At 42.2% G+C, this 22,392-nt stretch overlaps 1 protein-coding gene across 1 annotated transcript in view; it reads right to left on the bottom strand.

Annotated features, from left to right (window-relative positions):
- The window catches only part of LOC146175602 (retinol dehydrogenase 11-like), an 88,360-nt gene that overhangs the window by 30,445 nt on the left and 35,523 nt on the right, over positions 1-22,392 (bottom strand). Inside the window, exons 3-4 of the mRNA XM_084581996.1 lie at positions 10,801-11,008; positions 3,641-3,877 (exon numbers count right to left, since the gene is read on the bottom strand). Of these exons, the coding sequence (XP_084438122.1) occupies positions 3,641-3,877; positions 10,801-11,008 (445 nt within the window). The remainder of the gene's footprint in view (positions 1-3,640; positions 3,878-10,800; positions 11,009-22,392) is intronic.

The raw sequence follows: 22,392 nt of genomic DNA, 5'->3' as shown, positions 1-22,392 counted from the left end.
CTTCAGCAAATCTGTAGTTATCTGATCCTCCCCAGCTGATTTCCCCCTTTTCATAGTTTCTAGTGCTTTCTTGACCTCGTCCTTCGTCACTGGTGGAACGTCTGACTGTTTTTCCCTACCGCCAATCTCATTACGGTCCTGACTACTTTGGCTACTGTAGAGATCTGTATAGAACTCCTCGGCTACTTTGACTATCTTTTCCATATTAGTGATGACGTTGCCCGCCTTGTCCCTTATTGCATACATCTGGTTTTTCCCTATGCCCAATTTCTTCTTTACCGCTTTAAGGCTTCCCCCGTTCTTTACAGCATGCTCAATTTTCTCCATGTTATACTTCCTTATATCGGCCACCTTGCGCTTATTGATTAGCTTTGATATCTCGGCCAATTCGATCTGGTCTGTTGGATTGGAAGCTTTCATTTCTCTGGCGTTTCTTAATCAAATCTTTCGTCTCTTTAGACAGTTTGCCGGTATCCTCTCTAACTATCCTACCGCCTCCTTCTACCGCGCACTCAGTAATGATATCTCTGAAATTATTGTTCCTTGCCTCTAGGGTAACGTCGCCATCCTCAGTTAGAGCTGAAAACTTATTCTGTGTCAGAAGAAAGTATACAACAGTTGCATATTACTTGCACTCACCTATGGGGCTGAAACGTGGAGGCTAACCAAGAGAGTTCTACTTAAGCTGTGGACAACACAGAGGGATATGGAGGAAAAATGGTAGGGGTAACATTAGGAGATACGAAGCGTGCAGAGTGGGTCAGAGAAATATCTCAGGTCACTGACATTCTAGTGGAAATATACAATACAAGCACAGATATACAAAAAAAACGGCAAATTAAAAACTAGCTCAGTAAATTAACGGCCAGCAATCATCTAACAGTATGCACTCAACATGATAAAACGTAATGAAAATAAAGTGAGTATTCTTACGGTGATATTCAAGGCAAGGAACGGAAGGTACAGAAAGACAGTATGGAATTGATGAAGTACAGCTTGAAGTCCTTAATTGAGGCTTTAAGGTTGTTCGCGTTATGTATGCTATAATGATTTATTATGCATGGTAAAGTAAAACGAAGGCTCTGGTTACAGTAAATGTCCTCGTTCGAGCAACGTCCCATATATGTTTACTTCTAGGGGGAAAGGGTTTTCGTAAGGCTTGAGTCCAGCAATATTCTTCGAGAAGTCGGTTAAGCATTGAGTGACAATTTAAGGCAGTGAAGTAAACGATACTCAAACATGGTATGCACACGATGAATCCTTTATTGCGGAAATAATATTTCCGTGTGGGCAATGTAACATGGACCAGCGATCAGTCTAATTGCCTTCTTTTGGAGACCAAGTATGGTGTTCAGGTTTGTTTGGGATGTTGTACCCCAAACGAGGTGACAGTAGTTTGTGAGATTTAATTATAGCGTGGTAAATAAGGAGCTTATGCTTTGGGGAAAATTCGTTCCAAGTCTCGAGAGGAAGCCGACAGATCTAATAAGCTTGCTTTCAATATACATTATATGGTCAGACCACCTCACGCGAGAGTCGAATACCACACCGAGCGATTTTAACTTGTCCACAATTTCAGTAATGGTATTTTCTAGATGCAAAGTATATTGTACAGTAATATCCAGGCTAAGGGGTCGAAAAAAGACCGCTTTGATCTTGATAGAGTCAACTACCAAACCATGAGCTGTGGACCATTTGTGGAGAGGACCAGATTTGCACTATTAATTAGTTCGTCGGCAGAAGAGCCCCTAAGAAAAAACTTTTTTCTTCGGCGTACAGAATAAAAGTTGTGTTATAGGCTATGCTCGCAAGGTCGTTAGCATATACAATAAAGAGGAACGGGCCGAAAAGGCTACCTTGCGAGACACCACATTCAATGAAAAGGGAGCTAGGCTTGTGATTATCGACCGAAACAACCTGCTGTCGCATGTTTAAATAAGAACGAAAGAGTTGGAGGGAAAGACCACGGACACCATAGCTTTCAAGTTTACTGAGTAGTATTTCATGATTAAGAAGTTGTAAAGTCGATGAAAATACCAAAAGTCAAACTTTTAGCTTCGATATTATTTCAAATATTTTTCTTTTGCAAGCGTAAAGTAGATTCCGTGGACTTGCCCTTTCGAAATCCAAACTGACTGGCGTTTATTTAGGCATGTTTAGAAAAGAACCCTTCGAACTTTAGAGCATTACTTTTTCAAGCGCCTTTGAAAATAACAGTTACTTTTGCATTTTTCATTCGTGCAGAAAATATTCCTGATGTGAACGACAAGTTAAAGATGTAGCTTAAGCATGGTGCTTAGAGATCCGCAAGAAATTTAACTGGTTTAATTTGGAAACCATCAAAATCGGTGCAAATTGTAGATTTTAGGTTCATTTTAACGCTAAAAGGTTCCTCACTGGTCGTTAAACAAAAAGCAAAATTCTTTAAGCCTGTATTTGGGAGAAACCGAAGAGCTTCGATTGCGGAACCACTCGGTCTAAAGCTTGTAAAGAAGTCATTAGACTTTGTTTCCAGCAAAGAGCGGGAATAATTCAAGTCATCGATCATGCTCAAGTGCGTATTTTTTTCTTGTTTAGAAACGATTCATTTAAAAGTTTCCAAAATGCTTTTGCACCTTTCCTGCTAGTGAGGGTACGCGATTGGTAGGCAGATTAAGATCTGCACAGTTCGTTAGTTAACTTGTGGGATTTTTTGAAAGCTGTTAGGTGTTCAGGGTTCCGAGTGGACATAAATCATTTGAAGAGCCCAGACTGATGATTCATCATTCTGACGTGTATCGGAGTCACCCAAGGCTTACGGAGTTTTGTGTTTGATTTCTTTGTTTTCCATGGAAAACACTTATTGTAAACGTCTTTCAAAGTACTTAAAAAGAGCTCACAAGATTCATCAACAGAAGAACAGGCAAGAACACAGTTCCATTCTGCAACGCGTATAAACTCGCGAAATCGGGCAAGTATCACATCGGTTATACATTGATAGGCAAAACTATCTGGTTGTGCGTAACTTCGTGGGCAGCCATGTGGCACGGACACGAAAATGGCACAGTGGTCAGTAAGGTCACAAGCAATAGTACCAGCAGAAATAAGGGGGGAGAGAATGTCTAATATGAAAACGTGTGTTGCTAAGCTTCTGCTAATCATATATAAGCGGATTGCGTCTTTTGATCAAAAACCTTCCATAAGTATCTTTTTTTTTTTTTTTTTTGGAAACGAGAGACATGATTGATGTAATAGAGTAATACTGTAACTTATTTACCCTCCGTCATCTCCATTCATTGACTATTAAGATGAGAGCAAGCTTTCTGAACTCTTAGCAAATCAATGAAAGTTCTTTGAGCGGAATACACTACTACCGACTGTCCTACGAGAATAAAAAGCATTCGGGAGCTCTTTGATGACAGGCAATATATAAGCAGGACTTCTCGATACCGCTATTGCTTTCAAACTTGACATTATTAAGCAGGTTTCTTCCCTACTTTTCTTTTTTTTTTTCACTTCTTTGTCTTCGCGCGCAGCATAACCAACGGAAGACTTCCTTTCACTTTATGTTATCGTTCGTATTTCTCTTTCGACACCCCCCTCCCCCCCCCCCCCTCCCGCCTTCCAACCCCCTTCTGGCGAAAGGACTGAATGCGCTCACGGACGATCCCGGCGTTGTTGATGAGGACGTCGAGGCGCTCCTCGTTCCTGATGATGTCGTCGGCGAACTCCCGTATCGACTTGAAGGAGCACAGATCCAGCTTACGCACCACCACCTGCCGACCGGTCTCCTCCAAGATCTCCTTGGCGGCAGCGGCCGCTCTTTCCGAGTTGCGGCAGGCCAGGATGACCCGGGCGTTGCGCCTCGCCAGCTCCTTGGCTGTTTCCTTACCAATGCCTGTGCCCAGTGATAAAACACATAAGCACTCTATACTCCTGCTCTTGAAGCAACATAAGCGGGCAAACTGAACTGAGACAAACTGAAGCGGGCCCGTGTCAATTGATCGCAGCATTCAAGGAACAAACATACTACTTTGCTGTAAGCAAACGTTTTGTTGGCATAAAAGGAAGGCTAGAAAATGGGATTCTGATGCCGTTGTCAGAGGCCATTTTTTAAAAACAAACTGCGGGGAGGAGGAGGAGGAGGAAACAACTTTATTTAACGCATTGCATTAAGCGTTAAGAATGTCCTGGGCCAGGGTCACCAAGGCCAACTGATGTCACCGCATTTCTTTTTTTTTTATTATTCGCAGTTTCTTGCGCCTACGCGCTGCATTGCCAGCTTGCCCTTAAGGGTAATCACGAAATCATTTTTGGCCTTAAGATCATGATATCGAATGCAGAGCAAAAAAAAATTATTTTGAAATCTTACGTTTTAAATAATAAATTCACTTTTTGTAACGAAAGAACAAATGTTAACGCAAGAAAGAACATAGACTTGATTTGAATTAAGAAGAAATAGCTGGCAGTGTTGAGCTCAGCGACCTAAAAAGTGCATGGACTTGACTCTTCTTTCACTAACTGGACACATGAAACGTTCTTCTGACGCGACTCATAGGTTTTTTTTCTCTACTCTAGATTGAACGAAGACATTGGACAATAATAATCACTGTGTCATGTGTGTTAAATTTGCAGAATGTCATTACTCTGGTGCTGCATCACACTTATAAAATGTTAACTGTTCACTTAACCAAACAAGCCGTGCTATAGACCCTATTCACTATCAGGTTTAGCAGGCGGCAGTTGTGGCAACCCTGTATTGCGGAGACGCCATAACTTTGGGCGGTTAAAAACTAAAAGCAAACGAAAGAATGGCCTCGTCCCTGCTGCGCAACGCTCATTTGTCGGACAATTGAGGCCTTTTGGAACGCCGTCCAACCAGAGCTCGGATTTCACCGACGCCGTGTCATGATTTGCCGTAGGCCCTCTCTCTCTCTCTCTCTTTTTCTTTCTCCCTTTCTCATGTTGCGTAGTGCTCGCCATGGTTGCCAGTAAGGCTGCAGTGACGTCACGTGAATAAGCTCTATAGCAGACGACACTCATGCAGAGAGCATCGCACAAACTACTGGTCTGAAAAAATAGTAAAATGGAAGACGAATGCAGGACAAATGACTAACGGGTGCACGTTTTGTACAAGTACGTGATATGAAAGACAAGTAAAAAGAAAATAGGGTTGGAACGAATAGCGACACGTCTGCTGTAATACCGCTGTCATTTACTTGGCATTGCTTTGCCAAGCAACGGAAGCGCGAGTGCCTTACCTGTCGCTCAGTTCTCTGTGAAGCATTCATTGGCGCTCATATGCTAGCTGGTCCCTGTTAACTTCATTCAAAGACGTGGTAGCTGGAGATGCCGTTTTGGCCATTTTTCGTTCGCTTCCCATGGAAGCGGCACGAAGAAACGCTGTACTGATTGGTTCCACCGTATACATAAAGCTAGGGTACGTTTTCCGCACGCACAGGCAAATCGCGCAAAAAGCGGATTTTATTCTGCGTATTTATCAAGCGGCAGCCATTGCTTTCTTCCGTGCGTAGGCCTTACCTCTTTTTTTCTTCATTCCTGAATGTTTAATACAGGCAAGCATTAAGGCATCTACGAAGCACCAAGGTAGCGCACTGATGGGACGCATTTGGCGATAATGACTTCGCTTGAATGTTCTGAACTACACAAGTTTATGGACTGTAATAATGTACTCCTCTCCTTTCTGAATAAGCCATATTTGTCATTGCACGCTTGCCTTCCCTACGTCGTCTAAGTCCTAGTGAAACGCGTAAGTTCCCTCAAAAACTATCCTTTTTCCTCTTTTCATTCTGACGCGTGGCGTGACCCGATAGTTTAACTGTGATCGTTGATTTCATCACGCTTCCTTTTATATTTTTACCAGGTTGTGCATCAAGAAAAATAAATGTCCACAGCTTGCCTAATGCGCTGTCATTTCCTCGAAAAGGCTGCTTATTGAGGCACTCAGAACACTTTGCTCTCGAGATTCGCCGCCTCACCGAGCAGAGACGGTGGCGGCAGCTCTGCCAGGTCTGTTGGCCGCAGGCAGAAATGAACAGTAAAGTTGAAGTGGCGCTAGCGTAGAAAGTTCAACCGAAAAGTTCACGTCATTTCGTTTCTGACAACTACTTATCTGCCGGCGCAGCGTGCCCTGTTTGGCAGCAGACTTTCGGAGAAGCTGCATTGCATGTAAGGGCGTTCTCTTCTTTTAACAATAAACAGTAAATTTATCTGTGAAAAATGTCAGATATTTGAAACAAGTAACGGGAGAGTAGAAACAGGCATAAAAAAATTGCCCGATGAAAAAGGAAACTCGATTAAACGTTTGGGCAGAAAGTACGGTGGATTTATTTTTCTTACGCCGCTTTTCTTAGTGGGAGGATAGCGACAGAGAAATTGTGCAGCTTGCCCGTTCTTATGGACCACGTATTTATTAAATCATTTTATTCAAAGCAATAACGCTGGATGCTTCAATAGCTGGTATTGTTTTTACAATATCTCCTAGGTAATGGAAGCAATTTCGACTTGACTCTGACAAATCCAACTTTTATACAAGTTGCCAACCTGACTATGTAACCGAACTGGGCCTATATATTAAATCCGTCTGAAAAGAAATTATTGGAAAATAAACAAGAAAGCTAGCTCGAAAGCCCCAAACCATATCTATAACTGAAATAGCAACTGTTGAAAACCTAGCTTCTAGAACTGACTAAGTCATCAAGCCTGCAAACAAAGATGGCAGCATATAGTGATTCTCCCAGTTGAAAATTACAAAAAAGAGGCATGTAGACAGCTTAACAACACTTGCCGCTATGAAAAGTTGAATACCGATCCGACAGAACAGTTCAGTGAAATCATCCTGAACAAAATAGGAGATCTATTCGCCAGGGACCTAATTACTGCTATTGACTATAAATTTATTAAACCATCAACCAAACAAGCAGGTCGCTTTTACCTACTGCCCAAGATTCACACGGTTTCCGCAGAAGCATTGTTTAACACAGACATACCAGGAAGACCAACTGTTTCTAACAACAATGCGCCCACAGAAAACCTCTCAGTATTCACAAAACACCACCTAGCAGACCTACCGACCCAGCCTCCTTCGTTAGTGCAGGACACACCTCACTTTCTCCGAATAATTGAGCGTATCAATAACCCGACCAATCTGCAGGTGACTGTATACTTGTCACACTTGACGTCGTGGCACTCTACACTAATATTCCTATCGATGAAGGTATCGACGCCCTCTCTCAAGTATTAATCAACATCCCCCATCCGCATGCCTCTGAAGTTTATCTATCGCTCCTTAACTTAGCCCTAACTTTATAATATTTCGAGTTCGCTTCATCATATTATTTGCAGATATTTGGAACCAGCATTGGAACGCGAACATATTCATGGGAGTTCTACAATTATATACTAAGTTTGTTTCCGGAAAAAAAAAACATGTATACCTTCGCTATATTGATGATATTTTCATGATATGATAGCATGGATCAGAATCGCTCCAGTCGTTCGTCTCGCATCGTAATAATTATCGCACTAGCATTAAATTCACTTGCCGGTCGTCACAGTCAAAAGTATACTTTCTCAACACCACGGTGTCTGGGGAAAATGGAAAACTTCCTTGTACAGAAAGCCAACGGATAAGCAACAATACCTAGATTTTACGAGTTATCATCCTAGACATTGTAAGCCAGGAATATTTGTAGGACAGGTGACACGGATTAAAAGAATATGTAGCGATAATAATGGCTATTTAAACGAGCGACATTCATTAAAAGCAACACTAACTCAGAGGAACTATGTATTTAAGTTCCCTAATATGGCCCTCGAGAAGCAAGCACTTTAAACCGCAACAATGTGCTCACAAAACGACCAAGCACCAACACGGAACGCCAGCCTTCTTTTGTAACTAAATACTCCAATGCCCTTCCAAACATAAACAATATTCTGCGGAAATACCACTTCATGCTAACGTGTAACGAACGCCTCAAGAAAATATTCCCGGAGGCACCAAGGGTAACATACAAACGTAACACGAACCTCACAAATATTCTAGTACATTCTATTCTCGACAGCAAGCATCCAACACAACCACATCCTTTCTCTCGACCTTGATGTAGGACTCGCAAGCATATACAAAAAGACACCGCGGTTAAAATTAAAACAAGCGATTTAACTTTTCACACAAAATCAGGCTTTACTTGTACATCTTCAAACGTTGTCTACCTTCTAGGATGCTCCTTCTAGACCGGGCAACCAATGAACTTAAGGCTTAATGGCCATCGGGCAGACACAGGCGAAAGAAATTTTCCCGAAAGCAGTTTCACAGCATTTAAATCAGAAAGACCATAAGTTCGAAGAAATTAAATTATATATTCTCTAGTCAGGCTTTAAATCTGCAAGGGACAGAAAATATAGAGAGGCATATCTGATCCATAAATTTAGAACGCACGAACCAGCAGGAACAAATATCTCTAAAGGAACCTTGGAATCCCTTAAATATATTCCCTCTGCATCATAACTATTCAGGAAAAGAATAATCAACAACAATAAAACGTTAATTGTACAGTTTATTCACAGCACCTGTACACTCCATCCTCACTCCACAATAGCATAAGCAACAGGTGTTTATCTAAACCCCTCCCTTTTATCCTTATCACTTCCTACTTGAGGTGGCCTTGAACCTTCACTTTTATTTATTTATTTTTTTTGTGCCGTGCCAGGGGTGGTTCACGCTACTGCTATTATTCTGTTACTTTGTCTTCTCCACCCCCCCCCCCCCCCCCCCCCCCTTGCTGAAAGATTTTAGAATAGTTTCCCTGCAAATATGTTTCTTATCAGGGCCCTTTGAAATGCCTGTGCCTTTTTAAATGAGGTGTGTCTGCATGGAATCTGCTTTAGGTGGTGACTAATCATCCACCCGGCATTACAGTTTTTCTTAATTCTTATAGCGCTGAAGGAACACCACAGGAAGAAAGACACAACAGGATAGAAGCGCAGTTCGTGCGTTCTGTGCGCTTCTGTCCTGTTGTGTCTTTCTTCCTGTGGTGTTTCTTCAGCGCTATAAAAATCAAGATCATGTACCAACTAACCCGACAAAAAGTCCTGTTGTAGTTTTTCCTGGTACTGCCACTTTTATTTCTTTTTCAGGCCACAGGAACACTGATTGCAGGCTGAGAAATACATGCTGAAGAAACGGTTTTTATATTTTTTTATATTTTTGCACTCTTTTACCTAAATTCTTCTCACCCATTCTCCCCCTCCCCAGCTTTTCTTCTTGGAAAGCAAAAGCGTATTTAAATCTTTGCCAGTGAGGATCGCTTTTCCTAAAGAAGACAAGTCCACTTGTCGAAACGTTGGCTCGACCTGCGAACTGAGGCTTTCCCCCCTCAATTCTTGTTCAGTGCTCTTTCGTACTGTGTAGGCCATCTACTTCTCGTTCTACCTGCAGGATTCCACGTAGCACATACGCAGGGGTGCGTAAAGCTACAATTTTCAATACACACCAGCCGTCATGGCCCTGTGGTTTGGGAGCTCGATTGCTGAACCCGATGACGCAGCTTGAATACCAGCCGCATCAAGATGGAGGGAAAAAGCAAGGCGTCGATGTACTGTGTTATATCAGTGCATGTTAAGGACTCCAGGTGGTCGAAGTTTCTATGTCCTCCACTACTACCTTGTTCATACTGTCACTTTCGGCGTTAAACCGTACAAAAATCACAAATATTTAGAAGCATAATGATGAAGTATTTAATTATTTATTGTGCATTAGTACATCTGCTTCTAATCCAAGTGAACTGCACAGATGTAATGGCCAGGGGGCCGTGGTTGTTGTATGCTACCGGTGGATGATAATTAACATTGCCATTCTTCTGCCGTATCGGTAATAACATTTTAATTAAGCTAAAAAAATTGAGCCGCAAATTTGTTACCGGGCATGTACGTCACCACATACAAATTCACCTACGATAGTACACGATGGGATGCTTTCGTGGGCTGGAAACTTAATTTTCAAAACCTAGCACGCGCTGTTCATCTTATTTAACAGTTGCTCTTTTTTGTCAAGTTAAAGACAAAAAGGAGGCACGTCGAGGAGATGAAATATGCAACAACTATCCTATTGCGCCCATTCTGAACTCATAATTTTCTTCTCTTAGTGCCTGGGATTGCTTCTTTTTGTGTATTTCAGATAAAAACAAAAATGCTCCTAAAAACGAAATGCAATGTGATAATGCACATATTTTTCAAAGGCACCGCATGACTGTTTGACTATTGAACCAATGTAAGTATTTGATGTTGCTATGCTGATTTCAACCATCACTGTCTTTTCAACCACTTTTATATCCACTCCCCACCTTCCCCCAGTGCGGGCAGCTAACCGGTTTCTTTTACCGGTTAACTTCCCTGCCCTTCCTCCTCCTCATCTTCCTCATCCTTCCTTATAAACGAAGCATCGACCACTGCGACAGCAAACGATATCAGCCATATATGTAAGGTTCCTGACAGGTTTTCCAAACTAGATGCTATTTCATACATTTACTTCAGTAGTCTCATTTATTTGTGGTTCGATGAATGTTCTTTTTATTTACCAGGCATCAATGCTTATCTAGTCAATTATTCGCCCGATTTCTGACAATATCGTTAGTGTACTCCCCTCGCCTTGTTATGCATCGCCCATCGGATATCATGCCAAATTCAACGTCTTTTGTTTTTGTCTATAAACTGCAGCCCATTATCAGGGCTCCCGTATGATCATGCTAACTTTCAAGAAGTAAGCCCCCCCCCCTCCATCACCTCCCTCTTGTGACGTACCCGCATTGGCTCCTGTGATGAGCACGGTGCGTCCAGTCATGTCCTTGTTAGAGGTGCAGATGCCCAGTGTAAGTCGGCTGTACACCTTGCACACAAGGCACACCATGGCCAGGATGGTGACTACCGCCGAGGCGGCCCAGCTCAGCAGCTGGGACAGGGAGGCGTCGTGCAGCCGGCTGGCCGCGGCCTCCACCAGACCCGGCTCCGCCTGCGATTGGCGAGGGGCAACGTATGAACAAATGAAGACCAGATATGTCATCAAGAAACATCTATTCGTTCGTGGTGCAGGTATTTACTGCATCAAAGGGCAAAGTGCGCAAGCTAGTGGTATAAAAATTGCATAGATTCGTGGAATAGCAGCCGACGCGTATATCGCAGTGGATGCCAAGGCGGCATATTTTGTAGGACGGTAGGTTCGAATCACAAGCAAGAGAGGTCTGGATCGTTCCCCAGCGCCGCCATCTATTTTCGTAGGTCGTCAAGATGTAGCACTTTTTTCTTTTATATATATATATATATATATATATATATATATAAGATGTGGTGGGGTGCACAAACGAAAACAATGGTTTATTTACGACATTTCGGCTGAGGCACGGCCTTCGTCAAGGCCTTCGTCGTATATATACATATAACGTCTTCACTACGTTTTCACAAGCAAGTCGCAAACGAGGTAATTATTTAAGCACTGAGCTGGAATAAATATCTTAACCCCTAAAATGAACGGAGAAGCATGAGCAAGAAGAGCAAGGATCATGAGGTTAAAATATTCATTCAAGTTCGAGACACCAGCTAGCCCGCTTTTTTATAACTTGCAAAGCAAGAAACCCACAAAGCTACGCTAATGAGTTCCCGTTTCTTCTTGCAATCCTTCGTGTGATCTCCGCTTCCCCTCATACTCCCTCCTGATCTCTCAAGACGCTGGTTGTCGAAATCAGAACATCGAAGTCCGACCGCTGTACGTAGTCCAGAAGCGGCTTATCGTGGCATAAAGCCTTCAACGTTCATCAGTAGCCTACGGGAGGAATGCCAGCGCTGATCTGCGAACCCTAAATAGATGCTACCGGCAAGCTCGCTTCGCTAATGATCTCAACATATAGTGCTTGGGAAGTGAGGGCTGCGGTACATTCTATGAGCGCAAGTTATCTCTCATACCTTAATTAACATTGGGGACTAAGAGCGGGAAACCCGCAATCGCCGAATTGTTTGATTTTTGTCAACGTACTGCGAGTGGTCTTACACAAAGCTCAGGCTTCCACTTGTCTTAGCCTAAAGGCCCGCCTCGGTATCCCATGCTTTTTCGCTGTTCAGCTACTAATGTTGATGGGACTAAACTCCGGCTTCGAGAGTTGCATTTCGATGGAGCAAGCTGTAGAAACACCCTTGCGCTGCGCGATGTGACCGCATACCAAAAAGAACACCATATGGTATAAATTAATCTGGAACAGTACACTACCGGTCTCCCTCGTAGCCAGTGTGCTACTTCATAGCGTGAGACTTTACGAATTGTTTGTGAGCCTAAAAGTTGGAAGTATGTATCCTCCCGTTTCCAGGACCAGTTAGCCAATTACTTGCGCCAAATTAACTTCAGTATCATTAGATAATTTTAGCTCAGTAGGGACGCTCTAGCATGGACGCAACGAGAACAGGTTTATGAGGGACGCCTTTTGCACACGTGCAGTGAAAGGCGCGTTGCCGGCGTCCAGCAAAGCAGTATTTCCGATATACTGAAAGCCTTTACTAACACATTTATTCCTTGTGTAAGGTACTATACCGATGCAATCTTGCAACAACCAATGACAGTTGGATTAGTTCGGAGGCTTAAAGCATCAATCTCATTTTTGCATAATAAAAGATGCGCTTCCCGCATCACTTAAATATCGCAAGCTGGCGAAATAGAAAAATAAAAAAACGGGTCCGAGGTTAACTCAGTCATTAGAAAATTTGAAAATCAAGAATAAACAAATGAAATCACATCGCTAAGAGCGTACTAATTCCAATCAATTGACTGGAGACGCAGAGGTTTTGTTCGACTTTTATCTTGTGCATGAGCACGAACCTCACTCCCACATTTCACAGATATTTGCTTGTTTCTCTTTTTCTTTTTTCACCTGTCCAATCCTCGATTCTCTCATGCATGGCTGTGGCAGGTGATAGTTGACAGGTGACAAGGCCGGTCACTGATCGGTTCTGTGACGTCACCAGGCCACAAGACATGGCCGAATCGACAGAAGCTCTCAACTTGGGGAGCACTTTTGATTTGGGCATTGGACCAGCGGGTACCCTTAGATGTCTAGTACCTGGCATGCTACTTCCTAGGCCTTGCGGACACGTTCCTTCGTCTAGGTGAAAGTGGAGCTTCGTGTTTATATTAGCTGGAGGATCTTTCACATAATGTGGTAGATTGCAACGGTGGGCTACAACACATTTCTAGCATACCCCAGCATAACGCATTCCCAGCATATCCAGGTCCCAGCATACCGGGCATAAGAAAACATCGGAGCAAAAACGTAAAACAACATTCATAGAAATCAAAACAGCTTGGAAGACTTCCCGAGAAGAGTATCAATATTTCCATCAAGATGCATATATATTTCAGAAATGTATTTTTCTGGAGGGGGGGGGGGGGGGGGGGGGGTTGGGATGAGACCGGACAGAGAATGCCTGAGGAACGCCGCACTAAGGAGGCTACCAGCGCTTGATAATTTCCAAACCGAAAAAAGTGCTCCAAATGGCCTTTACGGACATGTGTGTGTGTGTGTGTGTGTGTGTGTGTGTGTGTGTGTGTGTGTGTGTGTGTGTGTGTGTGTGTGTGTGTGTGTGTGTGTGTGTGTGTGTGTGTGTGTGTGTGTGTGTGTGTGTGTGTGTGTGTGTGTGTGTGTGTGTGTGTGTGTGTGTGTGTGTGTGTGTGTGTGTGTGTGTGTGTGTGTGTGTGTGTGTGTGTGTGTGTGTGTGTGTGTGTGTGTGTGTGTGTGTGTGTGTGTGTGTGTGTGTGTGTGTGTGTGTGTGTGTGTGTGTGTGTGTGTGTGTGTGTGTGTGTGTGTGTGTGTGTGTGTGTGTGTGTGTGTGTGTGTGTGTGTGTGTGTGTGTGTGTGTGTGTGTGTGTGTGTGTGTGTGTGTGTGTGTGTGTGTGTGTGTGTGTGTGTGTGTGTGTGTGTGTGTGTGTGTGTGTGTGTGTGTGTGTGTGTGTGTGTGTGTGTGTGTGTGTGTGTGTGTGTGTGTGTGTGTGTGTGTGTGTGTGTGTGTGTGTGTGTGTGTGTGTGTGTGTGTGTGTGTGTGTGTGTGTGTGTGTGTGTGTGTGTGTGTGTGTGTGTGTGTGTGTGTGTGTGTGTGTGTGTGTGTGTGTGTGTGTGCGTGCGTGCGTGTGTGTGTGTGTGTGAGCGCGCACGCGTGCGTGCGTGTGTGTGTGTGTGTGTGTGTGTGTGTGCGTGTGTGTGTGTGTGTGTGTGTGTGAGAGAGAGAGAGTGCTACTGACTCATTATAATAGTGTGAACCACATCCGCTGCCTACATGTCCGAGAGCTAAGGTAACCTGACTGCAAGCACGGAGAAAGTATTCCGTATCATCAGCATCAAGAATTACCAAATTAATCGAGTGACAAGGAAAAAGAAGACTCGTAATACGCCAGCCACAAAATAACCACGCCGTAAGAGAGCTGCAATGACGAAGTGGGGAGGACATTCTGCATTGAGGATGACACGAGCTCAGTACATATCTTAGCTCGCCAAATATCAAACACCACAGGTAACAGCCTAGAGTGCTACAGACAACCAGACTATGGAATAATGCGATGCCTGGCATCAAGAAAACAAAAAGGAAGCACCGACTCCACCCTCAGATTGCTACTGGCGACAGAGCCTTCCACTTTTGCTTCGACAGTAATGGACGCGGCAAACATCCTGATGATAACTACATTAGAAAGCACCCAGACACCATTGTTTCTGTATGGTCTATAGGATGGCTCCAGGCTCGCTGCTGCAGCCCTGCCTGCTTGCGTGGCAAATAGGAAGGGTAAACAGCATTACCGGTTTCGTCTTTCGAGATAGTTCTCCGGCCTAGATTGATTCTTGGAGCTCTTGTGGATGAAACTTAGACACTATAACTTGTCGCACAAGCTTGCGCTCACCCAAAATCAGTGGCTACTTTGACAAAAAGAAAATGCTAAGGGTGGAACACGATTCATTCTTTTGTCGGAAAATATGCGGTTTCTTCTAATAAAGCAAAAGGCACGCAGCTTTCGGAACTAGTGTCCTCAAGATGAAAGTGGCTCTTACATTGAGAATTTGTTACTCAACTACCAAGTTTCTTCATGTTCCGGCCTGTTTTTTATTTTGTTTTCTTTTTTCCTCATTTTTGACGCCGCTTCGCTGCTATCGTTGACCACAGGAGCGTAACTGTGATCCAAAATAGAAAGAGAAAGGCAATGATAAAAAAAGAGCCAATGCTTTGGATGGCATTACTACACATTGGCTAACATGTATTACGCAGGCTGGTTTAGGGTTCTCATACATTCATAATGTATATAATGAAGTTATGTTTGTGACAAATGCGACCAAATTGTGCTTTTCATGACTTTTATCAGTTCTAATCGCAAGGTTATAATGGTTATTTATGAAAATAAATTACAATAATGGAAATATTGCTGCCGGTCACCGCAAACGCTGTATAATACTTCACGCTTCTGAGTGCGCCCGGCGGAAAGAAAAGGGACAGGGAGAGGATAGCAAGGAGTATCACGGAAGAAGCGATAGCGAAAGAGGATGGGGAGCTTTGTATATTTTTCGTTTTCTCTTGCTCCTAAGGTAGCGTATCTCAGGTTTCAGTTTTCAGGCTTTTATTGTCACAAATGTATTACACAAATCAGTGTGGTTTATTTGGCACAGAAGGAGGTCCCAAAGCGAAGCTGTCAGGAGGCCATCGTATAACAAAATTCTTAATAAACAAATACACAAATATGGCAGAGACTGAACATTTAATTATGTAAAAATGCATGAACAACGAGAGCAAGAATACATCGATAAAAAAAGAAAAACCTAAGAGTGTGGTTATAACTTTGTAATAAAAACGTTTTGATGTTATTATTGAAAAGCCTGCACAATTGAACTGTTCTAACACATGAGGGTAGTCAGTTCCATAGAGTTATAGCTGAAAAAAAAAAAGAAGTGTTTGCTTGCCATGATTAGTGTTAACTCAGAAATTATCAAATTGCTGTTTTGAAAAAAATCTACTCAGATTACTGGTTATGAGGAAAGCGATGGAAGGGCAGTAATGACAATGTCCCCTTTAGGAGCACTGTATATAAGTGTGGCTAATCTTAGGTGGAGCAGACTCAATAAACGAAGGATATTAAGATTTTGATATTTAGGGGCAGCTAAGGCAGTGAACGGGGAAACGGTAAGTATCCGCACTGCAATGTTTTGTAAATGAAGGATGCTTCACATATGAGTCAGATATGCAGTTCGACAGGATGATATGCAGTGCGTGAAGTGATGGTAAACAAATGAAATAAAGTGCCCAAAGGATATGTGGCTGGAAGTAATGACGTGTTCGAAGAAGCACCCTTTTTTTTTGCGTAATTATTCCTTGTGCATGTTAAATTTTATATGTTCGTCTAGTAGGATGCCAAGAAAGGTAGAACTTCAAATGTTTCAGAGACAGACTATTCGAAACTTTTGTTAAGGCCCAAATATCGAGTATTTATTTTGAGCACTACTTGATATTAAGCGAACTACTTTAATTTACTGGAAGCTTTGACAGGAAGAAACCTTTCTGCAATGCACTCAAATATATTGCTTTGTTGTAGTTTATACTTCCTTTGTATCACCATATAAGTGTAATTCAAAGTGCTATAAAAGTAGCAGTCGCATTTGGTTCGACAAACACATAATCCAATCATGTGGCTAAGCATTGGTATCTATACAAGTGGGAGGGAACATGAAGCAGTAAAATAAAGGTAGTAATAGCTTAGCAAAATATTCGGGAAAAAAAAGCAAGATTATGGTTTGGATAATAACTCTATTGAAATACGTTTCTTCCTATATGCCATACGTGTACTCTTCTTTGTACTGTTTGGAGATTTTTTTCCGGGTCCCATTTTCACTTTTGCGCAGATATGAGCACAGTCTTAAAATCGCACTGATTTAGCCAAATCTGCAATGTGTATTTCTGGAAACGTTCACCACGTTCCATAAATAGCTACGCAAAATAGCTCGCCCTGAAAGTTTATTTACGTGGCTTTAAACATTTTTCTGCCATTCCCAGGAGCCGTCTAGGGCTCCCCCGCATATAAGGTGCCTGATCATAATAATCGCGTTGGACCGGATTTGCTCAAACCAATATTGGAAGAAGAGAGACGACCGAGTTATGGTAAACTTAACGTGGAATACCTACGTACCGTGTGTGTCGCTTGTTACATGAGCACGGCGCAGCAACCAAGATGTAAACATGTCCCTTATTCTTCCAGACTATAGGAGTTGCAGTTGTATGCGGCTACACAAGCACTGCTGGCAGAAAATATTATCTATTGATTCATTTTAACTCGAGAGCGTTAAAGGCCTCGCTTTCGAGAGCGTAAATGCGTAGTCTCCTTTGTGAGCGAGAAGTCACGGTTATAGCCCTAACAGGCGGAAGTAGGTGGCTGCTATGCCTGACGCTGAGTGGTCGCAGGGTTGTCTGACGTCACACGACCACATCACGTGAACGATCTGGCAGGAGCTGCCATCTCGGGTCACTGCTTTCAGATGGGCAGCGGAGATCATAGTCAATCCTTCTAGGAGCCTTGCATTATATATCAGACACGCTCCTCATTGGCCATGCAGGCACGTTAATATGACTAGTTTATAGTTAATCTTTATATAAATTGCGGGTAGCATTTTGTATATTGGGGTACAACAGTATGCTAACGAGAATGCATGAGATATTAGTCGAACAAGCTTAGGAATTCGTGATTGAGCGAGTAGCATATTGAATGTACTAGAATGAGAATCCGCAAGGAGCGTAAGCAAACGCAAGCAATTAATGCTGTCTTGCTAAGCACATGCAACTTATTTAAAGGTGGAATTTAATTTTTTGTGAATTTCGGTCCCTCTTTTTAGGACTCATTTGCAGGCTTCGCAGTATTCTGAAACAGTGAATCTGCCCGAAAGACAGGAAAGTTATGGAATTGGGAATTGCATCTAAACAATGTCTGGTGAAGTCCACTGACAGGTCGAGAAGCATTAGGCACGAAAGGTGATTTAATGACCGCATTAAAGGATTATTAAACAGAAATCATACAACGGAAACGGGGTGAGAGGTACGTAAGCAACGATTCGAAAAAATAAGGGCAACTTAGGCGTACGCCTGATTTCCTTTCAGTTAGGTATTTCTGACTGTAACAACATGTGTACTAACTCGACCATGTCAAGCCAGCGTGATCTATGAAAAAATATGTGGGCATGGAAGTTTCATAGCTATAGCAATTGTAAGATAGACCAGTGGCTCAAGTGCATTTCATCTTTCATCTTTCTTTTCACTGTGAGGTACATGTGCATGCATAATCAGTATTACAGAAGGAGGTCCCGAAGTATAAACTGTCCTGGGAACCTCCTATGACAGAATAGATAAAATTAGCAGGTAACATACTAGGCAGTGAAGAAAAGAATATACAGGCGTGCAGAGAAAAACTATAATACAATACTAACGAGAAACAGTGCAAATAAATTCTAAATAAACAGGAACTTCAAACAAAAAATGCACGAATTGCAGAAATTAGCGCATTATTAGTACAAGAATAAATAAAATGTAAACACGGAAACTATCATTCAGACAAACATCTTTAGTCGGTGGAACAAAACAAGGTAGAAAATAAATAGGTCTTTAATGAACGATGAAATGAATGAATAGTAGGCTGTGCTTTAATTTCAGGAGGCAGTGAATTCCAAACAGATATGCCTGAGAAGTATGCAGTTTGTTTCCCATAATTGGTCCTGATTTTCGGTAATAGTAGATTATGATGTTCCGCAAATCTGGTGTTATTTTTGTTAAAAAGCTTGACTGCTCAAAACCACTAAGGACGACATGTTTATTACGCGTTTGAAAGATGATTGATGCCAACCTAAAATTAAGCTGTAGCGACAATTGGAGTATGTTAAGTGTGCGATAACAATTGAAAACGGATGCACGGTAAGGGCTGAAGGTAAGTATGCGGAGTGCTTGATTTTGAAGGTGGCGAATACATGAAAGGTGAGTGTTGTATGTGTTACCCCATGATGATATGCAATACGAAAGGTGGCTATGTATGAAGGAGAAATACAACATGCGAAGTGTAGGTAGGTCAAAGTAATGTCGGGCTTTAATTATTACGCGAATACCGAAGGCTGCTTTAGATTAAATTCATTTGGTATGCTGATGAAACTTTAGTTGATTATCTAGAACAACACCAAGAAATGTAGTAGATTCTGACGGGTAAATTGTGTCCGTGCCTAAATGTACCTGAAGAGCAGGAACTGCCTCTTTATTGCGTGAGTGAAAAATCATAAATGTGGTCTTTTTTGGATTAATTAGTAGATGGTTATTTTGGTAATATCTAGGGTTCACGAATCACTCATGTTTTTTTAGTTTCGAAAGTGAATAGCTTAAGCATGCAGCTGAGAAACTGCCTGTCAAACTGGCAAAGTACTCAGGCTGTGAATACTTCGAAAGTGGAGTCAATTACGAAAGATTTTTCGTAAGACATAAACTGTGAAGCCAATTATTTTTCTACATACGCATCCAAGTGTAAGGGGGGGTGGCAAACTAGTAGTAAGCGGGAGCTCGATGGAAGGAACATTATTTGAATGTAGCAAAAATTAGTGAATCTCTTTTTTTGTTTTGAAAGCCTAAAAATGGACCATCATCGCAACAACAAATGCCTTGCAAATTCTTGAGTTCGAGGCCTGATTCCCTGTAAAAGGACGGGATTCCACTTGGCCAGAAAGGAGTCATCATTGAGCACGTACAGCAAAGAAGGACAAGCAGATATTTATGAAAACAATGATCAAAGCGTCGAGCTCAAGAGAGTTCACGCTCAAGACGCCTAGGGCAAAAAAGCCTCCTCTAGACAATTTGTTGCAGCGCTTGAGTTATGACTTGCTGTCGGGTAGCGATTCTTTTTATTGTTATTCTGGCATTTTAATAAATTGTTTCTTTTTATCTCATGCCTACGCGCTTGAGTCTACAAAACGCATCCAGTTGGCGTTTTGATTTATAGGTGACGTCTAAGAGAAGTGATTTAGTAAGCTTACTGGTACCTCGGTGTCCGGGGTAGGGGCGTGATGGGAGGGGAGGGTATAATAGAATACTCGACTGGTTGAAAATGTTCGTGATGCTTGCATGTCAAGTTCATTCTAGTGAGTCACACCGTCATTTCCTGTAATATTCTTGTAGTGATCTCTTTTATACGGAAAGGAATGTAACCATAAATTAGTAAATTGGCCATCGAAAGAAACCTAAGTTTAGTGTCTTGTCTTTTGTATCTCTCTATCCCGTTATTGAACAATGAACTGTGATACATCGTTCAAAACACGCTCTTCAGCAACTGAGGAGTCAAAAATTGCGGAAGTCGATATATTGTTTTCGAAATGCACACAAGACCACAAAGATGATTAATGACATTATCGTTTTCACACTGAGATCAATTCTGTGTACGTGAGGAAGTGACCTAATATTAAAACAAATACCTTCTAAGTTCTCCCATCGAACAAGAAGAAATATCAACAAATATTCAGATTTTTTTCGCTCATGTCTGAATTTGATTTTATAAAACGTTTTGATGCTCATTTGACACAGTGAATAAAGAAGCGGCCGTCGAAGTTAATCTGCTGCACGAGCGCTGCCAGACATCAAAAAAATCTCTAGATTTATCAAATGACACTTAATACATTCTGGGACTTCTTACACGTGGGGCGGTGTTGTTAAAAACTTTTAAACAGTGAGAAATTGGGACAAGTATCACCATGACTGGCTGTTCACACAATTACACAGAGGTGACATCAGGTAGCATTTTCTTCCATCGAATAAATCCGAAAAAAAAAAGTTTTTCCCCAAATGTTTTAACGGGATACTTTTTCCGCTGCAGTTAGACTGCATTTACAGCACGAGCTAGGTGGCAGCACCGAAACCCAGAATGTGCCCTACTTTTTGAAGCTAGATCAGGGTGCCTTAGAACACGCAGCTACAAAAAGAAATTTAACAATGGAGATGACGCATGTGCCGTATGTGGAAACTCCAGTGAAACAATTGACCATATTATACTCGAATGTAATGGTATCTATCCGGAAGTTGGTGCAGGCGTAATCACTGTTCCTGAAGCTCTGGGCTTTAGAGATAACAGTGGCCGGGTGAATAAACCGGCGGTGGAAACTAGCAAAAAACGACTGGAAGATTGGTGGCTTAAAAGCAGAGAAGTGACATAATGTTATTAATGTAGGAACAAAATTTAATAAACAGAATGGTGGTTTAGTTAACCATTCTAAATCAATAATTAAGATATAGGGAGAAAAATGAGCATGATAGCTACTGCTACCACCCCGTTTCAAAGGGGACGCTCCTATATTCCATCCATCCATCCATGTCGTAGCCAACGTCTGTATCGAAGTTGCGGGAAGAGACATTCCAACAATAACTCAAAATATTTCCGAAGCAAGAGTATTGTTTGCTATCAACTAAGTCCACAGAGCCAGGTATAAGATTATGCTGGACTAACTTAAATTCACTTAATTGTCCATTTGGCAACCAGGATTGATGATTGACACCGACAAGAAAATTGTCGCTCAGCGGCAAGACCACAGAATCAGCGCACTGCATGTCAGCGTTTCGAGAATAAGTACAAATGTAACGAATATCGAAAGCTTTGTTTCGGTGGCCTGACCTCTAATTAAAGAATAATTTGGCGCTCATCATTCGTGCAAAGTCGTCTCACTTCCATCCTGCTGTATTTATTTCACCGAGCATATCCTTAAACAAGATGGCTTTGTAATGATTGTACGCTTTGTAGCTCTTTCTTTACACATTTTTGACAGATATTACAGGAAAAAAATTACGATGTTTTCTGAAAAAAAAAAAGAAATGTTCATCATGTAAGAGGTCGCAAGGTTATTTTTTTCTTTTCATAGCGTCCTCATGTGACTAAAAAAACATCTGAGTGTCTTTTCAATTATGCAGCATGTAAATCGACTGAACAGTGCGTTAGCTGAGCAACGACTAGAAGTGTCACATCAGTTGCTTCTGTTTCGTAAGCTAGATGCTTTGCCACGTTAATTAGTTCCCAAAGGAGAAACTGAGGCCAAGTGAAAAAGGGGCTTGCACCAGTCTTCGTTTCCCCACGGCTTAACCATTTTTGTGGGATCAAGTGGTGCAGCTATGCCAGTTTTACCTTTTCCCTGCGTATATAGTGGCCGTCTCGCATTGACCTTGGAGTTCAGGCTGAGTTAGCCAATTGGTCACTGCTTCGGCTGTCGCACTGTTCCGCCTTTGCCTCTTTCGCGCGATGACCTTAGTCAACTATTAGAGTATAGGGAATTTAAGAATAGGGGGACTCTATTGGTTAGGAGGATAGGGTAATTGCAGGATGAT

This window comes from Amblyomma maculatum, chromosome 10, assembly GCF_055883805.1.
Source record: "Amblyomma maculatum isolate TAMU_Amacu chromosome 10, ASM5588380v1, whole genome shotgun sequence".
NCBI classification, from domain to species: domain Eukaryota; kingdom Metazoa; phylum Arthropoda; class Arachnida; order Ixodida; family Ixodidae; genus Amblyomma; species Amblyomma maculatum.
Note: the sequence above shows the minus strand (reverse complement) of the source record. Positions and strands in the feature narration are given on the sequence as shown.